The 20,027-nt window shown below is 40.3% G+C and overlaps 1 protein-coding gene across 2 annotated transcripts in view; it reads right to left on the reverse strand.

Moving 5' to 3' along the window:
- GALNT12 (polypeptide N-acetylgalactosaminyltransferase 12) overlaps positions 1 to 19,777 on the reverse strand; it is a 49,047-nt gene extending 29,270 nt beyond the window's left edge. For both annotated transcript variants that reach the window (XM_009563097.2, XM_054057394.1), the window contains exons 1-4: positions 19,330 to 19,777; positions 5,240 to 5,409; positions 3,710 to 3,899; positions 916 to 1,101 (exon numbers count right to left, since the gene is read on the reverse strand). In XM_009563097.2, coding sequence (XP_009561392.2) covers positions 916 to 1,101; positions 3,710 to 3,899; positions 5,240 to 5,409; positions 19,330 to 19,691 — 908 coding nt within the window. In that variant the 5' untranslated portion in view covers positions 19,692 to 19,777. The remainder of the gene's footprint in view (positions 1 to 915; positions 1,102 to 3,709; positions 3,900 to 5,239; positions 5,410 to 19,329) is intronic.
- Between the last annotated feature and the right edge of the window lie 250 nt (positions 19,778 to 20,027).

Consider the following 20,027-nt stretch of genomic DNA (forward strand, 5'->3'; position numbering starts at 1 on the left):
AGGATAAGGTCATTAATATTTGTGAAGTACTGGGAATTATTATCATGATAAGCTACCTAGGAAAGACTGAGAAAATTCTGTATTTGTTGCCCATAACATAAAAGTTATATCAAAAGCAAAAACTAATAAAATCATGATGTTAAAAACAGTAAAAAGACTGTTTCATTTCTTACAATACACTACTAAAACTTCCAAACTAAGTATAGTAGACCTTCAACTATCTACAGTGGACATTTTCCAGATGTATTGTTTGTAATCTCACCTTACATCTCCTAAAAATACAGTATGGAGTAACAGATAATACTGACTGATTGCAACTTATCTTAAAATAAAACAAAATAAAAACCCACAAAAGAGACATCTGTATGAACTCCTATGAGTTAGGCCTTCATAGAAACTATGGTGAGTAGAGCTGTATCATTTCATCCCAATGAAGAACTAACAAACTGTTTCACCTCTGAAAACAGCAAGGAACCATCACTATGACTACAGAACAGATAAAGTTAAAAACTACTTTTGCCTTCTTACTGGTTGATGGTTTCTTTCCCTTTTTCAATATGGACTCAATACAATGTGTATCTCTGCTTTGTTCAAGAACACTCTTCAGTGCTAGTTAATCAGTTACAATCTTTCCATGTGCTGATAAGCATCTGTGGGAGTTTTCCTGCAGGAGTCCAGAGACTGCTTGTGCAATGAGGATTCCATATCACAGATCAAACAGGCATTTCAGCTCTTAGAGCAGTATTTTTTCAGGAGCACAGTGAGCACAAGCTGTTTTGTGAAAACGGGAACTAAACAAGATACATAATTTTTAGTAATATGCTCATTTCTCAAATATTTTTCAGCACCTGGTATTTCTAAGCGAAGTCAAAAGCCCTTGTAACATTCAGTTTCACAAGACGCATGAAAATTAACCTGATCACATCAGTCTTGGACTTCCTCCGTTTTTGTTCTCTTTCAGGGATAGTATGCCAAGTGAAGACCAGTCTCCAGTCAAATCCACCAATCTGTGGCTCACCAGCATTTCCCAGGTACTCAAATGTATTCCAGTCAATAACATCAATAACAGGGCAGACGACAGCTGATTCTTCTTCTGCAATCCTAATATGATTTTAAAAAAAGGAAAAAAGGGGTGACTTTCATTAGAAACATCTCTTAGGAACTAGAGCTGTCAAGAACAGAGAACACTTACAAAATCCAAATGCAAAGTTTTGCTGGATTTCAACTCATGATGCAATACAACAAACATTTCAACTCATGCTGCAAAAAGAATAACCAGCAATTTCTTGCTGAGGATGTATCAGGAGGATGCATCAGGATAACTTGGGCACCCAACAAGCATCAATTCTCCTGGACAGTGGAAGCTGGGAAGTTATATGGCTTAAGATAATACATTAAGCATCTGGTTTGGCTGCCATATCGAGCACTGCATTCTAAACAAAAATACTTATTTAGTTTTGAACAGGTAGCTGTATTCAAGATATTTAGAAAGCAGCATGACTATCATTCTGCAAGAACAAATGACATAGCTAAGCTCTTGGCTCATGGTTGTTCTCGTAACTATGTCCATATACAAAAAGTTATACTGAGCACTAGAACAGTAACAAAAAGATATCATGACCTTAAATAAAAATAAAAAAAACATACAACACAGGAATTAGATCTCCAACAGTGAAACACACATGAATGAGACCTCCAGAAACCCTGACAACCTTGGAAATAAAAAGGAGAAACTGCAGAATGTCGTAACTATTAGTAAGGCTGATGCAAAGACACTTAAGATCTTTATCATACCATGAATTCATCAGAGCTGATGACATTTTTCACAAGTCTGCTTTTGCAAGGAGATAAACAACTTACTCCCATTTCTCAGTACCACGCGGGGTTTTCTGGATTCCTTTCCAAAAGCATTTGCCCTTACAAAAGGCCATAGGATCCTTTGCCTTCGTCTTAACTTCTGGAAAGGCCTCTTAGTATCAGGAGAGATCAAGCATACAAGCTCCAGCTAAGGCTTTTCTTCTAAATGACTCTTTAGCAATCTTGACTACTCTATGAAAAACTGACTTGTTTGACTTTAAGATGCTGAGACTTGTTTTAGCCCTGCATCTTCTGATTTGAGCTTCCAAAGGAGAAGAAAAAATGAACATATTATATTGCTAAACAATGAAGAGACCTGATATATATATCATTCAAGGGGAGCCAGTAGTTCCTCTTGGATTATGACGTTTAAAAGCTGCACGCTGACCAAGCAGCTCTGACTCTGAAATTAGAGCAGCTTGTGGTCATTAAATGCAGCACAGAATAGAATGGTTTCTAAAGAAGTATTGCCTGAGCTGAGAAAGCCTGCCTTAAATATGAAATGGTCCCTTATTGCCAGATGGAAGACGTGACACAGCTGTTTTCTTCTTTATGATCTCCCATTGAAATCCTGTTTGCCAGAGCACACAAAAGGGTTTATATAAATATTGCTAACTCCTGTCTCATTTGCATAAAGCTTACGTACAAAGCAGTGAGAATGACATGTACACAGAGGAAAAATATCACAATAAAATATAAAAAATGTTCTGTTACTCTTGTAAAGGAAAAGGAGTAAAAATTAGATATCTGGCATGCGATTTCAGTTACAAAAAAAATAGGTGGACTGAAAAGCTGTCACCTTTTCTATAAGTTAATTCTTAACTAGATAGTACAATGTACAAGCAGCTTAAAAATACAACTATGTTTGCACTGCAAAATGCTAACACTGTTACTTTGCTTCCATACATCAGAATCGAGATATGCCATGCAAATATCTCTTCAGAGATGTACATCTGCATCTGCAGCAAGAAGGGCAAAAATTCCAAGACACGTCCAGGGCTAACTTTTTACAAAACGTGATTTAGTACGCTGAAAATTATCCCAATCCTTCCTCAAGATTGCCATCTAGTGGTTTACTAAAGAAGTGAAGAAATTACAGCATCCTCTCCACGTGTAGCTAGACACTTTTTTTTCTGAGAATAGTCATTAAAACCATACTTATTTGGTTTTTACCCCTTTCCCTTTCCTCACACTACCCATAATATCTGTAGTTAACTCACAGTTATCTGGAATATACTCAGAATGACATTTAGAAACAAGTTAAATACGACAATTTTAAGAATAATAAACTGGAGTATTATTTCAGAAACAATTTCAAAAGGACACAAGGAGCTTGAGAACATCGAGTTCCACTAGGAATCGGGAAGACTTGCACACCTCAAGACAGTATATGCTTTTGGAAATCTCTCTCCAGTCGGAGAGCGGTGGATTAGTTCAGGACTGGGAAGACAGAGTTTATTAAATTTGCTTCCAATCTGCTTAAGTGCAACAGAGAACATCTCAGAGCAAGCATTTTCCAAACCTCCTCATCCAACACCCAGGCTGACAGAAGTAGCCACTTTTCATGAGATAGTTTCAAAGATAGGAGAGGATTCTTCTTCTGGAAAATAAAACTTTCCCTTCTTTGAAGAAAAAGAACAGCCCGGTTCTTGGGAGGAAACAAAAACCCGCCTCCTGATCTTCCACACTTCCATTTGCTACCCTATCACAAGGAAACAAACAGAGCACCTCAGGGACCATACCTCAGTAATCTTTGGTAAACATCTACCATTTTTTTCACTGCAGAAGTGTGTCAAACTGTCTCTTCTCCCTTTACAGCCAAAAAGGAAACCAGCCGAGGGCATAAACTCACCTTGCCAGCAGTGGCTCCAACCAGCCCTCGTGGCATTCACAATGGCAGTCCAGGAACGTCAAAACAGCTCCTTTTGCCACAGATGCCCCAAGCAGCCGGGCTCGAACCAGCCCCTCTCGCTTATTTGCACGGATAAGACGCACCTTGCGTAAGCCAGCCACATAGTTTTCCAAAGACTCCTTTAAATGTTCTGTAAAGAGTAAAACAAACAAAAAAGAAAGATTATAGTTCTGGAACAATTGGTCTACATTATGCCATGGGAAGCCCTTTTTTCAGCAGCGTATTACTTATAGCACTGCCTTAAAGATACTGGCATTTTGAACTCTGATTCTGCTATGCTGTCTATGATAGGAAAGGACAAGAAAAAGCACATAAGTTGAATGGACACAAATCATAGTTACTTTCAAGAAATTGAACGATTCATATTTGCCTCTGTAATTCATTCCCAAATGTTAAGCACTTCTCAAATGTTACATAAAACTTTTTCCATGTATAAGTTTTACTGTCAACACAATACGTATGTGGTGAAAAATGCTAGCATTGTCTTTGTGTCCCATAATTCAAATGAAAACATATAACCAAGTATTTCTCACTATCCTAGACACCAGAACAAGCTTGGAGCAATCAACACTTGCTCAAATTAGGAAACTTGAAATGCTCTGACCAGATTGTAGGTTACAGAATCATAGAATGGTTTGGGTTAGAAGGAACCTTAAAGATCATCCAGTTCCAACACTCCTGCCGTGGACAGGGACACCTCCCACTACACCAGTCTGCTCGAGGCCCCATCCAGCCTGGCCTTGAACACTTCCAGAGAGAGGGCAGACACAACTTCCCTGGGCAAACCTCATCATGAAGAATTTCTTCCTAATCTCTAATCTAAATCTTCCCCCTTCCAACTTAAAGCCACTGCTCCTCGCCTGACCACTACGTGCCCTTGTAAAAAGTCTCTCCACAGCTTTCTTGTAGCCCCTTCAGGTACTGGAAGGTCACTATAAGGTCTCCCTGGAGCCTTCTCTTCTCCAGGCTGAACAACCCTAACTCTCTCAGCCTGTCCTCATAGCAGAGGTGCTCCAGCCTTCTGATCATCTTGTGGCCTTCCTACAGACCTGTTCCAATATTTCTATATCCTTCTTCCGTTGTGGATTCCAGAACTGAACACAGTACTCCAGGCAGAGTCTCACAAAGAGCGGAGTAGAGGGGGACAATCACCTCCCTCAATCTCCTGGCCATGCTTCTTTTGGCACAGCTCAGGATACGGTTGGCCTTCTAGGCTGCCAGCACACATTATCTACTTATACAATCACACATGTCACAATACAGCAAATGCATTTCCCCATTCTGAAGTAAATTTGGTCCAGAAGTCAAATTTTTCACCGGTATGCTACAAGAACAATTATTCTCCAATTAGATACCCATGTTGTACAATTTTATGGTATACTACCCAAAGAGCATATCTTTTTCTCCTGTGGACTGGCTGACAAAAAAAAACCATTAACCATCAACATTATTTAGAATTATTCATCCTACCTTTGTCACTGTAATCATCTACAAGGATAATTTCTTCCAAAAGTATATCTGGGGATGTCTCAAGAACACTGTGAACAGTTCGCAGAAGTGTTGACCAAGCCTCATTATAAAATGCTATCACAACGGAGGTTTTTGGCAGGCTATAGTAATCATACTTCTTCTCTCTGCATCTGTAAGGGAGCAGATTACATTTAGTGCAAGTGCAAAAACATTTCTTAATTTCCAGAAAACTATTTTCAAATTAATATTTTGTATGCTATTAATTAACTGTAAGGGAGAACATATAGAGGATTTTAAAAGCACTCTATAAACATGGAAAGGTCATGCAAACACTTTTGGGAAGCTGGTCTTCACGAAGTCTCATTTCCACAGCAGCATAAACTAAAAGGCTGCAACCCAGGCTGAGAGAAGTGGGGTTGTTCAGCCTGGAGGAGAGAAGGCTCCAGGAAGATCATATAGCGACCTGAAAGGGGTCTACAGGAAAGCTGGGGAGGGGCTCTTTATCCAGGAGTGCAGTGATAGGATGAGCAGTCACAGTTTTAAGTTGAAAGAGGGGAGATTTAGATTAGATATTAGGAAGAAATTTTTTTCAGTGAGGGGGGGTGAGGCACTGGAACAGGCTGCCCAGAGAAGTCATGGATTCTCCATTCCTGGAAGTGTTCAAGGCCAAGCTGGATGAGGCTTTGAGCAACCTGATCTAGTGGAAGGTGTCCCTGCCCATGGCAGAGGGATTAGAACTGGATGATCTTTGACATCCCTTACAACCCAAACCATTCTATGATTCTATAAACCCCTAAAAATATCTAAAATGAAAAATAATAGGATGTATTATGGTCTGGTGTATGTGCAGTAGCTGTCTTTGCACAATATTACCACAAGTGGTAGAACAAGCAATGGCCAAAACATGTCTCAGATCACAGAAAGGTACACACACACAAAAGAAATACAAACCCTAAGTGTAGTAAAAACAATAGCATAAATTACTGATAACTTGCGCTTTGGAAAAGAAGTGCTAGACAGTAAAAATATAACTGTGAAGAAATAACAGTACATAAAGAGAAAAAAAAAAACAACCAGCAACAGAACTGAGACGTATGTATGCTGAAGCATAATTTGGGAAGGCCACAGAACTGCCAAGATACAATACTGAATTCAACAAAACACAGAGAGACACAGAAATGCATGGTTTGTGCTTTATGGAGAGCCAGGAAGTTTGCAAAACTTTGGATTAAGCTGCAGAATGTATTTCCTATAAACATATATATGAAATTTCCTAAATGAACATAAGGATGCCAAGAGACTTACAGCTGAGCCAAATGAGTAAATTGTTAAAGACTTCCCTGGTCTGAAAGAATTTTAAAATAATCACAGTATTTATTACCATTTTTCCTCTTTTCTTAGAGCACTGTGTATGAACAGTTTTGTTAGAAAATAACAGAAATTATTTAGAGATATTTGAATTTTCTTTGAATTTTACTGCCTGGAGTCACCAGGGCTTGTAAGGGGCAGAAGGAAATATTCCTCTAGACTGCTAGGTCCAAAACCTATGCTACAAGGAGCTGAAGAAGGAAACCAGAACCGTCCAGAGGAAAACATGGTCAATTTAGGGGAACAAAATTCCCCAAACACACGGAAAATGACATTAAAAGAAAACTACTTACCTATACCATATTGAGAATACACTTACTGACTATTTAATGCTGCTGTGTTTGCAATAAAATAGACTTTTTACAGTTTTCTTTAAAGATTAGGCAATATTCATTAAAATCTATGGTACAGAAAGAAAAAGGAGTTTGAATCTGAATGAATATTCATAAAATTAAAATGCTTATGAGGAAAAAAAAAAAAAAGTCAGTAGAGTACTTCGGTAATAAATACCAGGAAATGAGGAGACAATGAGTAGAAATGACACTTGGGCAGAAGAGGCACACAGAAGGCTGCTTCCCAAACACGAAGGGAATGCTAGTCAACAATATTCATTGTATAGGATGCATATACATGCATACACATATCCAGATACTCACAGACAGGTGGATACATATATACACAAACTTATACACTGAAGCTCAAAAATGTTCATCCTTTCCATCCTGAGGTAAACACAGCTATTTACATAGGGACCTGCCTAACACCAATGGCTGGTGACAGGTGTGATTTGTTTTGCCAAATGTTCATGTTTTAACATGTGTAGAAGGAGTGATATTTTAATTACCCTTTAAAAAAATGCAGAAAAACCTACTGTCCGAATCCAAATTTAGAAATACATATTTACTTTAGCCTATTAAAAAACATTTATGCTCAGCACTTCCAGGAAAAAAAATCTTCTTATATATCACAATCACTTCTACCTGGTAATTTCAGTTCATTTCTTGATGGAAATGGGATCCTGACCTACCCATTTTAGAAAACTGAAGGGAAAAAGAAATAAATCAAAAATCTACATGAAACCTTTCTCTGGAAAAGATATCAGAAAGATCCACAGAATAATAATGTTGTATTCAATTATTTAAAAAAGGAATCCAAAAGGTCTAAAGTGGGTTATAAACCTAACTATAGATTAAAGACTTCAATAGATTCGCCTGAAAATTACATGCTGGAGATGGGAAACAATTTGGCACAGAGCAAGGCAATCCCCAAACTGTTTGTGATTCACCGTGCATCACTGCCTTCTTCGATGAGCACACCCCACACTGTGGAAAAAGGTCAGCTTCCTACGAGACATATCACAGTACACATTTCTTAAGTTTCTGAAATCCAGAAAGACGCCAAAACTAAAAAAAAGGGCATTTTATTTACTGGTTCCATGGTGGAAGGCAACGGAGAAGTGACTCACCAGGGCAGCAGGGCAGGCTGCTGGCGGGCATGGCCACTGCCCTGAGCAGTGCCCACATCCCCTGTGGCCCATTTTCCCCCAAGAGGCTGACCACCCACTAAAGGGGTTGTCTCTCACCTTGCATACTGGAAGACACAGAAGACGACTGAAAGCTTAGCTTTTCAATATATTAAGGGTTGGGTGGGGTTTTTTTTTGGGGGGGGGGGAGGGGGGCGGGGGAGAGAAAGGAGTAATCATCATCTATAGACCAACTAAAATTTTGCAAGTTTTATTTTTTAAAAATTAGTGAAAAATAAAATTATTCAACTTCTGTGCAGATTTTCATGTTTATCTCAGAAATTATTTCCAAGACACATATTCCTTATTAGAAGGAATCTCAGATGGTAGTAGTTTCAAATATTCTTGATAAAAAGAAGCATAATTTTCCTAATATTTCTCTTTTGAAGGAAAACTCAGGAAAGTTTTACTCAGTCTTAAAAAATAATCCCACCTGGGAGACTACAAACCTGAAATGTTTAAACCCTGGAAAAATAATAGTGTAAGAAAATCATAAAAAAAAAAAAGAATGAATCCTTGTAATGGAAAGGCTGAGAATTATGTTGAATAACAACTAAGGGGCATGCCAAAGGACACTAAACTTAACCACTTCACAAGATACATCATCTTCAAAACAATTCACTATGAATATGAAAGATGACTTAAAGCCTAATGACCATAACTCAGTTTTTCCATTTCCCAGCTCCTATTTACAACAGAACCACCTTAGCAGTGTATCCTTCTGTATTCACCTTTGCAAACTATTTTATTCTCTGTGTGTCACACAAGTAACCAAGCTCCTACTTTCCAAGTGAATCGTTTCACTCCCACTTTGGGTTATTAGAAAAACAAATGTGTATCAATTGCAGTATGTCATTAAAATGACAGGGACGATACAAACTGGTGACAGCAGTCCAAAACTTTGTTTTTACAGATACTGGGAATGTATATTTATAATGCCTATACTGCATGCTGTTTGCAGCCTCTGACTAAGGCACTTTTCAGTGCCACCCTCAAACGCATAACACTGCCCCTTCCCAATACATGAGATCACGTTAAGACAAGATTATTTGCACCTCACATTAGCCATCTAAAAGACAGGTGCTCTCGTTGAGCTAACTGTCTGGACTCTGCATGTCCATAAGGACAAATCCAGAGGTGATTCACCTCAGTCTCCTTAAGACATTTATCTAGCACAGACAAACAGACTTCCCTCTTGCCTGTAGAGGTTTAAGTATAGGGCAGATGCTTAACTTTTCTGCAGTTGAAGTTAAATGACAGGAAACTATCCATAGTCCCTACTACTGGCTGCCTGATACATCCCTTTGAATCTAGTTATCATTAGTACTAAGCAGTTCAAAAAATATAACATAGACAAGAGGAAATGAGTTGCCTGTAAACATGACATTTCCAAGTATGGACAATAAATGCAGAAGTATAGTCATTTGCAGCCTGATACATTCCTTCACTACTTTCATTATCTTACTCAACAACAGAAATTTTACTATTTATATAGGTAATAATGACATATGTTTTGAAAAAAAAAAACCACTTAAGTTAAAAATGCATGCATATTAAGTGGGTTCATTTTCTTCAGAAAAGTACACATATTTCTAATCAAGATGATTTAGGAAAAGGTTACCAGATACCAGGATCGGTCACTGAGAAAAAAACCAACATTGATAGCACATGTGAGCAGCTTTTTCAAAGCCAACAAAACAAAGGCATGTTTTAAATAGCACTCGGATTTCACTGAAAAACACTGATATGTAACGAATAACAACTATAATGGGTAACACACTGCAAAGGAGAAACATCTCAGCCTCTGCCCTCGGATGGCTCCTATTCTCTTCAGATCCATTAGAAAGTGCTCAAGCAGAGGATTTGTGCACAGCAGAGTTGCACCAAAAGAAAACACAGCCTGGAGTGCCCCTAACAACCTCCCAGGGAGTAGGCCAGGACACTGTCCCTGCTCCCACAGCAACCTGTTTTGCATCATCCTCCTTTTTCCTCAGACACTCTTGGCCACACTGGATGGATGTTCTTAAAATCCTCCTGCTTGATCACGGCAGCTTAAAAGACAGGTATAAAACAAGAAATGCCTAAAGACCCAGCATTTGTTTATCAATGTATAACAAAATAAACATATGCTTCTTAAAAATTCTAATTGTAGAATTGGGGGAGAGAGAGAATAATGCTGTCCCTGAACACAAACCTAAAACCAAGTTCACTATGTACTATCTTTCCTGGATCTTTCATTACAGTAGGTACTCAAACATCTGCCTCCCCACAATGGAAACTGAAGGGAAGCATGTAAAGGTGTTTCATCACACATCCACATTCCTGTGGGGTTTTGATTTCACATTTTCACACTGCATTTGCAAGTCACAGTCTAACCGAGACTATATAGCTGACAAGTTTAATAATTTAACCTTGGGAGCTACTACTCTACAAAATCTTCTGTTAGCAAGTTTCACAATAGGCTATTTATTAGAAACTAAGGAGATATCAGTCAGGAAATGCCTAAACAAAATTAAATGAGCTATTTTAGAGAACATTTGTGTCAATTAGTATAATCACTCAATTTATTTCACCGTAAGGAGCTGTTTCTCTCTTAGAGATGCATATCTATACACAGGGAGGGAGCACACAAATGTGTGCACACCGGGCATGCTGCCATGAGTTAATTAGGAATGGTTGCTGACATACTTTTATACAAGACTTTCACCACAACTTCAATGACAATACTACAAGAGAAAACACATTTTTAATCTCCAAATTCTACATTCTACACACTAAGTTAATCATATTTTAAGGAAAAAATATGAAATCTGCTGTGAATTTTCAAAGGTTTGCTAAGAATAAAATTGGCTCAAATTCTTTCATGCTTTCTAAAGGTATAATTCTCTTTTAGAAATAATGTACTGCAACATTTTTAATGGAAAAAAGTGTGTGTTGACAATCAAGACATTAAAATTATTTTCAACAATCCACACAACCTGAGACTGCTGAGTTTAAGTTTTGCTTTCGGAGTTTCATTATGAATGCCTGAAAATACAGAAAGTTCATGAGTCTGTAGCTTCTCTCAAGAAGTTCAAAACAGCACATGCCACTGCTACATCTAATTTAACACGATTTATGTGGCTACGGTACATGACATTGCCATGTATGCACCATCACTGCAAACATTGTTAGGGCTGTGCTTCAGGCTGGGTTGCACATAGTGAGCTAGGAACTAAGCTTGCTGGATTTGTTATGGTGGGGAACAAGATATCTAGACTAGACGTTAGGAAGAATTCCTTCACCATGAGAGTGGTGAGGTGTTGGCACAGGTTGCCCAGGGGGAAGCTGTGGCTGACCCATCCCTGGAGGTGTTCAAGGCCAGGTTGGATGGGCCTTGGGCAGCCTGATCTAGTGGGATGTCCCTGCCCATGGCAGAGTGGTTGGAACTAGATGATCTTTAAGGTCCCTTCCAACCCAAACTATACTATGTTGCTATGATACTATGATGCGATAAATCAGATTATTATTGACTCCTCTAAAACCTACCCATGTTAATTCAGTTCTGGCATAAAACTACCTTGAACAAACTGTCAGTTCTGTTTGGTTTTGTGGGATTTTTTTTAAAAAAGGAAGATTTATCTGAGCATGGAAAGGCTGCACCTGGTTTTGTACAACTACACACACCAAAAGTGTTCATCTTTACAGAAAAAGGTGTCAACATTTACATAAGGTGTGTCTTAGTCCAACTAGCAAAGAAGATAGCAGCAAGGTGCTGATAACCACCAGAATGGCTGAATTATTCAGGGCAAGGCTGGAACACGTAAGCAGCATGAGTTAAAGCAATTCTGGCCCATACTTTTCCACCACCTGCTCCCAGCAGAGCAGCCCAGGTAAACGCTCCCAAAACTGTGTCTGCCAAGAAAAATCTCATTAGGAAAGAGCCCAACAGGATATAGCTCAATCTATAACACTGTGATACAATCAAGTCTTTGAAAACAAATGCTAGCTAGATTGTGAAATGATTTTCCAGATTATTTGATGATTGTCCCAGTGACAATAGGGTCTTAACAAAACAGGCTGACAAACACTGCTTTAAGACTTGAGATAATAAAGGCCTGCATTGGCCAGTATAAAAATATTGTAAGAAGAAAGAAAGAAAGCTGGGAAGTTTGAAATAGAAGAAAATATTTGCAAAGATATTTACAAAAAAAAAAAAGCTAATTTAAGACAGATTAAAAATACATTAAGAAAAAATTATCTAGGAAGTCAGGCTATGAGAGTGGACTAAACCTATATCCTAAAATCCACAAATTTAAGAAATCTATAGATCCTCCTAATTCCAAATCGTTAGAAAAAGACAACAGAAGTTTCTACCTAGCCCAGATTCTGGATGTGCCAATGAGAAGGCATTTCTGCATGCATCCTTTGGAAAAAAAAATAATTCATTCTTATTTCATTTTGTTGATTTGAATCTGCGGTTTCATTTTGCTCAAATGATTACTCGTGTTAGCAATTTTTTTCCAAGGTAGTGAGATACACATAACATTGGCACAGAGACATACAATTTCCTATACCTACATTCAGAAACTTATTTTGATGCGAGTAATTTGATTCAAGACAAAAAGATTTTGCAAAGTAATACAATAACTGAAAGAAGTTATTGTAACCATCACTAATAGTGGAGTGTGGACGCACCTGGTCCTTACAGACAATTGTGCATAGTAAAAGCACTGTTTGAATAAAGAAAAAAAAATCATAATTTGTGGTTATTATGACTGGTCTGGGAACTTTGTCAGGAACTTTTCATTTAGAAAAGTTAAATCAACCAAAATCAACCAAAATCAAGCACTCATCTAGAGGGCAGAGGAAGCTGAGGATCTCTCCCAGAAGCTCTAAAGAAAAACGGTCAAAAAAAATTACATGAGCTCTTCCGGAATATGTTTGCAGATGACTATTGAACAAAAGCATAATGACAAAGAAGAGTGACACATTTTTACAGAAGACAGGAAAGGGAAATAGTAAAATATCCTAAATACCGAAGCATTCCTCTATTCTATACTGCTATAAAATGCAACCTGGCTTATTAAAAAGAAAAGAATCCAAACAATCTTGCAGATTTACTACTCCTCACTTAACTGTGTGAGGGAGAAATGAGATGTCCCAGAGACACACTGCTTTACAGGTCTGAAGCCTGGTTATAAATACAAGAAATCCTGCCAAATGAGAATGAAGTAAACACTAAAAGGTATTACAATTAATGTAGTTACCAGTAACCAATTATCCATTCCAGGAAAGTTCAGAAAACAAACAAAACTAAAAAAAAAACAGTGACAACAGTGTTAAAAAAACTACTAAAGCAAAGCACATATAAGTGTTTCAAACAAAGTGTTTGCTCCTAAGTCGAGAAGTGTTGTGTCTTCTGGACTCTGATCAAGTGTAAAGCGTAGGAGCCTACACCAAAGCAAGCCCTGGGCACAGTGCATGCAGTCAGCTGTGCGCTGAGAAGGAAAAGATGCACTGGCAAAGTTAAGCTTCTACAAAGAAGCACTCTGAAGAGTTCACTTTTATTACACACACTGCAAAAAAAAAAGAAGTCCCTGCAGCCACTTCACCTTTAGATAACAGACGAAAGAGAAGTTTCAGGGTGTAGTCAAACAGTTGCAGAGGGCTGGGGAGGAAACACCCTGCTGCAGTGCCATTTCCTGGAGCAGGGTCAGGTTAAAACTCCTGGCAGGAGCTGCATACCCATCAAAAAAAATCAGATTATGTGATTTTTGGAGTAGAATAGGGATTAAATTCTAATCTCAAGGACTATACTGGAAATTTGCTAGCAAGATACTGTCAGGTGAGCTGCCAACATAATGTGGTATTTACAAGCCAGTAAACAAAACGAATCCTGGTAGCAACCAAGACTGTAAAAGAATCACATTCAAATCTGCAATCAGATAGAAAAAGGACTTTTGAAAGATCAAAAAGTCTTAGTGCAAAATTGTTACCCTAAAGTCAAACATATCAAAAAATATAAGAATGCAATAGGCGTAAATTATGGAGATAGAGCAAATTAAGCATTTGTGTACATATATATATATCTACCTGTACATACACAGATACTTAAATATATATATACAGCTACTTAAATACATCCAGTAAAACATATATATAAAACATACATATATAAAAACATATATATATATATATATAACAAATCCTGTCTCCAAAGCACAGAAAATTATCTAGAATTGAAGAATGACTATCTAAAACTTCTTTTATAGACGTTAACTATTATGAAGACCACATTCAAACTTTTGTGGGCTTGTATGGCTACTCAAGATCATTTGCTGGGTAAGGAAATACAGGAAATGCTTACAAATCCATTCACTTGCAAGGACACGTGAAATGAGCCCCAAGAGCTGATTCAGGCTTCTACCACAAAAGAGACAACACAAAATGCTGAGTTGGCATAAAAGCACCTATCCCTACCGTGTTCTTTTAGTAACAAGAGTCAGCCAAAAGAAGGCTGGTGCAATTTTAGAACTGTTCCTGAAATAAATGTGCGACACACTCCTACTGTGAGAAATATAGAAAGGAAAAAAAAAAAAAAAGATAGAATGTCTAAAATCAGGAACAATGCTTGAGAACCGTCCTTAATCTCAAGATTCCAAGGAGAAAAACTGGAAATGTATTTCTTACACATTGTAATAAACTGTACAAGATTGTCTAAGAGACCCTATCAGTTGTCTGCCAAACCCTGCAGTAAAATGAGCACACAACAAGAAGCACAGCTGAATGGAATGTGGCTGTGTAGGGGGAAAGCAAGAGCAGCAGTGGCCAAAACACACGGCCCAGAACTCATCCTACTGCACTTACAGGGCACCCACCCCGACAGGATCCTCAGTAAGTCCATGTCTGACGAAGGATGATTGTTTGGTTTAGACCTGTTACACCTGTTGCTTCCCATACCTCTATAAACTTAAGAAATGATGGATAGACATTGTGGAGGCAATCTGGGCCATCCAGGAAACTTTATGATTGCAGGGAAATTGCAGAAATTTCACTATGGCAGTGATACAGGGTTGAATGAGTTGCCCAGAGAGGCTGTTGAACCTCCATCCTTGGAGTCTTTCCAAATTTGACAGGACCAAGGATGGCCCCTGGCAACATGCTCTAACACTGAAGTTGCCCTGCTTCAAGCAGGAGGTTGGACTAGACACCCCACAAGTTGCTTCCAACATCTGTCATTCTCTGACCCTATGACTTCTTTCACTTCTAGCCTTGTACAAACTGCATTGCCAGTTAGAAATTTCCTTACATGCTTATGCAGAAGATTTTGCCAAAAAAAGGTTTTCTAATAGTTTGCTTATATGCATATTTGATTTGTTTATATATACACTTAAATAGATATATTTATATACATTTATCTATGCATTAAGATACATATTTATACATGCACACACAATTCTAGACACCAATAAAACTAAATAAGTTGCATATGAAACATATGACTTGTTGACCTGAAGTGCAGACAGTTAAAGGAAGCATGAACTGTTTAAATGAAACAACAGAAGTTGAGTTCTCCAAGCCCGTTTTTTAACAGAAATGGGATCAGTTCTCAGAAATTCATGTTACAGTGGTCTTTGAGAACAAGAAGAAATAAAGGTCTTCTGAATATTTACATTGGCAGGAATATATTAGTAGAAGAAACACTTATTTGAAGAATCGTCATAATAAAGTAAATAATATGATTCATAGTTAAATATCATCAAACAATGCATTATTCTGGGGACTAATCTCAGGCAAACTATTCTTCTGTTCCGTACACTAATACTAGACATTGGTATTTGCAAACAACTGTTGCCATATTTCTGGTCTAATAGCAGTTCCAGGATGTACAATATGTAGCAGTGGGAAGGTTTTCGTCATCAGTTTCTGATAAAGCAACATCATTTACCCATAATTTTGCAGACAACGTTTAAAGGCTTACTGGTTAAGATATTCTTAATCTTATTAGCAAAATTCTAGCTTTCACCCGACTCAAATGTTTGTGATTTTCACAAACTCACAACCAGAAAGCAGTTTCTCTGAGGAGTGTGGGAGGACATTAAGGTTAAAAGGTGAAGTGGGGCATCCAACTGGTGGAGACATTGCCTCTTTATTTCCCTTCTTTCATCCTCCCATCTTAAATTTCCAGACTCACCTCCACATATGCAAGAAGATGCCGAAACAGACCAAAAGCCCATAGCTCAGAATAAGATCTCCAAGCAGTATCTGTTACTATCTCATGAATACTTGATTTAAATTTTCTAGCACATGGGCTTCATTATGCTTTGCAGTAAATGGATTTTTGGAACAAGGAGGTGGCAGAATTTGTTTTATCTACTTCATGCATCTATCTAGAATTGCAGCGGCTCAGCAAAAGACATCCTTCCTGTAACCTGCCTGTCTTTCAGGCTGAAGAGCTGCAAATTAATCACTTCTATATGGAAGCAATGCCGCATATTGAACGACATTGAGTCCAACACAGATTTCTGTGCAACTTTACCAGTGACACTCCACTGTGCTGTGCTTCCTAGCTTTTATCCAGTTATTATAAATGCGAGGAATTTCTACCTATTTTATAGCTGCTTAAGGAACTGAACAAAATACTCTGGAAATGAGAACACACTTCCTCATTCATACAATTACAACCTTCAAAGAACTCCAATAGGTTTGTGAGACACGTTATCCTTGACAAAAGCCAAGTTGACTCTTTCTTCATAGATCACAGCTACCTATCTGCTACTAATTCTTTTCCTTACCACAGTTTGTAAATAGTACACCTGGAATAAATCCAGGGCCTGCCAGCACACAGTTCTCTGGTCCTCCTCTGGGACTTCACTAAGAAAAAAATGGTTGTATTCATTGTCTTCTGGTCTTCAGGTATCAAAACTGCTTCATTGATCACATCTAAAAATTTAGCCTTCACACTATTTTTGTAGACAGCTGAAGTTTACCATTACTACTTATTTCCTATCATTGTAGCCTCACTCATCACCCAAAGGATTACCAACCTTAAAATAAACTAAATCAGTTTTTTCCTAGATTTAACATTTCAGCCTGTCCAGCCTCTAATTTTACACTGAAGTGTAATTAATTTTCTATCACTATAGGCTTGGTGATACGTCTTTTGATACATTTCTTTTTACTTCAATCTCTTATATAGTCTTCCTCGTTAAGAGCAGTAGTTAACTTCATTACAAAACTGCCTTTGGGGAAAGCTTTTTTTCACATTTGCTGTGTGAGTTGGATAGATGTTCTCTGACGTTTCTGCCATAATTTAAATTTAACTGTGTGAAAAAGCATGAAGCACCTGCAAGCAGTTACTACCACCTCAGCCTCGGAAGGCAATTGTCTCTGAGATTATGTCACTAATGCTTTGTAATCCTTTTGGATACATGTTGTCATTACAACATCCAAATGTTCAAATCAAAAGGGCTGCGTCACTGTAGCAAAATCCATCTGTCCATTATTTTCATTTCAAGAATCTCCCCCTTCCATCTATAATGACCCCTGTTCAACAGCTGTGATCCCCCATTTCCTCCAACATCCTGTCTGAGAGAAATGGCAGCAGTCCAACATAATTCGTTGAAATGACTTAAATTCTTCCTATTAAAAAGCAACTATAACAGTCCTTTTTCAGCCTATGGTCTATAGAATGCTCATACGGGGAGAAAAAAAAAAAAGATAACTAAGAAAAATAAGCCTACTTTCAGGCTTAAATTTATGATAAAAAGGCTTTGCATTTGCATTGCAATTTTTTCGAGAGCCATCATGAGATTTCTGTTTTAGATTCATCACTTGCAACTAGAGTTGGGTGAAATACTGGACAGGACACGGTGACATGAAGTGAACTCATAGCTCTTCGCTACCATACCGTACAATCCTGTTGTGATGAAATGCACTGGCTGAAGCCAAGCTCATGTGAAACGGAGGACTCCACAGCCATGGCTCTGTCCTGACCCCTTTGGCTGAAGACACATACTTGTAACTGGCCAATCCACTCCTCTCACCGGCTGGCTGCTCGCTCGCAGGGCACACCCGCGCTGATGAACCACTCAGCTAAGCTAAGTATTTGTGTTAGACCAGAACTGATCATACAGTCGGATCTGCTGCACAGAATTGACCTCAGGACTACGCTGAACTGTTGCTTGTAAACTAGAATCAGTTCAGGAAACAGTCTCCAGTCCTTGGTTTACAATCGCTACTACCTTCATCTGGCAGTAGTGTCATAATTGTAAAAGTAACTTGTAAACTGTCCCAGCAAGTAAGTATCCAGGAACAAGCAAGTCCTAGTTCAGAAGAATGCTATGCTGTGAGCATTTCTACATTGTTCCTGGTAAATCTGATGATAAAATAATCTACTTTATACCATGTGTCATGAGACAGTGGGACACAATGCAAAGCTGAAGTCTGGGAAGCTTGTAAAGCTGAGAGTGACTGGAAAAGTACACTGCTGCCTACGGTGACCTATCCAGGGGACAGCAGCAGGAGGAACACGGCAGCGTGCCACTGCCTAAGGGCTGAAACCACACTGCTGGGGATACCAGAGGAAAACAGGGGCTACCAGAGGAAAACAGCGACTCCCAAGCTGCGCACACATCACCACCACGCTGCTTTCTCTGCCTTCAGGCGGAGCAGTGGCTAGGCAAAACCATCAACGGTTCCACCTGTGCGAGCACACGCTGCGATTTGAAAGCATTTAGAGGTGAAAAAAAGAGTAAGTTTTAGAACTTTCCACTGAGTTTCTGAGCGAGCTGCAGCTGTGCCACCACTATCCCTAACTGCTCGCTGCCACCAAATCCCCCTCTGTTTGCCAGAGCCGCTCCAGCGAGCCGCACCGGGACAGGCACTAGATGAACCTCTCACAGAGTCATCGGGCACTGGCAGAGGCTGCCCACGGAGGGAGTTGAATCCCCATCCCTGGAGGTATTGAAAAGACGGGTAGACGAGGTGCTCAGGGACATGGTTTAGTGGCAGATGGGAATGGTTGGACTCGATGATCCAAGAGGTCTTTTCCACCCTGGTGATTCTATGAGCAGCCTGATCCCGAGGGTCGCTGCCCGCGGCAGGAGGTCTGGAACTGGATGATCTTTAAGGTCCCCTCCAACCCAAGCCGCTCTGTGATCGCTGTGCCCGCGGGGCGGCTCGGCGCCCATCGGCAGGTGTCGGGGCGGGTACTCACAGCGGGTGCCAGCGCTCGGGCAGGCGGCGGTGCAGGGAGATGCGGTCGCTCAGGTAGATGTTGATCTGGTGCCGGCGGATGCTCTCCTCCTGGCGGCGCCTCTCGGCCGGGCTCAGCTCCAGCCGCACCGCCCGGCCCAGCTCGCCCAGCGCCGCGGGCTCCGCCGCGGGTCTCTCGTACACCGCCCTCCGCAGCTGCTCGGCGTCGCCGGGGGCCGGCGGGGCGCGGCGGGGCGGCGGGACGCGGCGCCAGGCGAGGAAAGCCAGGGCGGCCAGCAGCGCCAGGGCCAGCAGCGCGGCCCCCCCGCCGCAGCCCCGGCCCCGCCTGCCCCGCAGCATCCCGCGGCCGAGCCGGCTGGCCATGCCCGGCGGGGCAGCCGCTGCGGACACGGGCGGCACTCCGTCCCCTAGTCCTCACGGACCTACCCGCGCCCGCCGCCAGGAAACCCGCCCGGCTGCTCCGCCGCCGGCTCCTCCTTCCTCCCTTCCCCGCCCCCGGGCAGGGAAACCGCGCCGCCCGCTCCTCAGCGGCTCCCGGCAGGGATGCTCCCGGGTTCCCGGTGAGCCGCTCGCCCGCCAGGAATGGTCCTGAGCCAGCCCCGGAGCTTATCCCGCAGCAACCTGGACCAGGAGGGAGCAGAGCAGGGCCAGCGGGGTCCTGGATCATAAAATCATGGAATCACAGAATAGTTTGGGTTG

The sequence above is a fragment of the Cuculus canorus genome, chromosome 2 (assembly GCF_017976375.1).
Source record: "Cuculus canorus isolate bCucCan1 chromosome 2, bCucCan1.pri, whole genome shotgun sequence".
NCBI classification, from domain to species: Eukaryota; Metazoa; Chordata; class Aves; order Cuculiformes; family Cuculidae; genus Cuculus; species Cuculus canorus.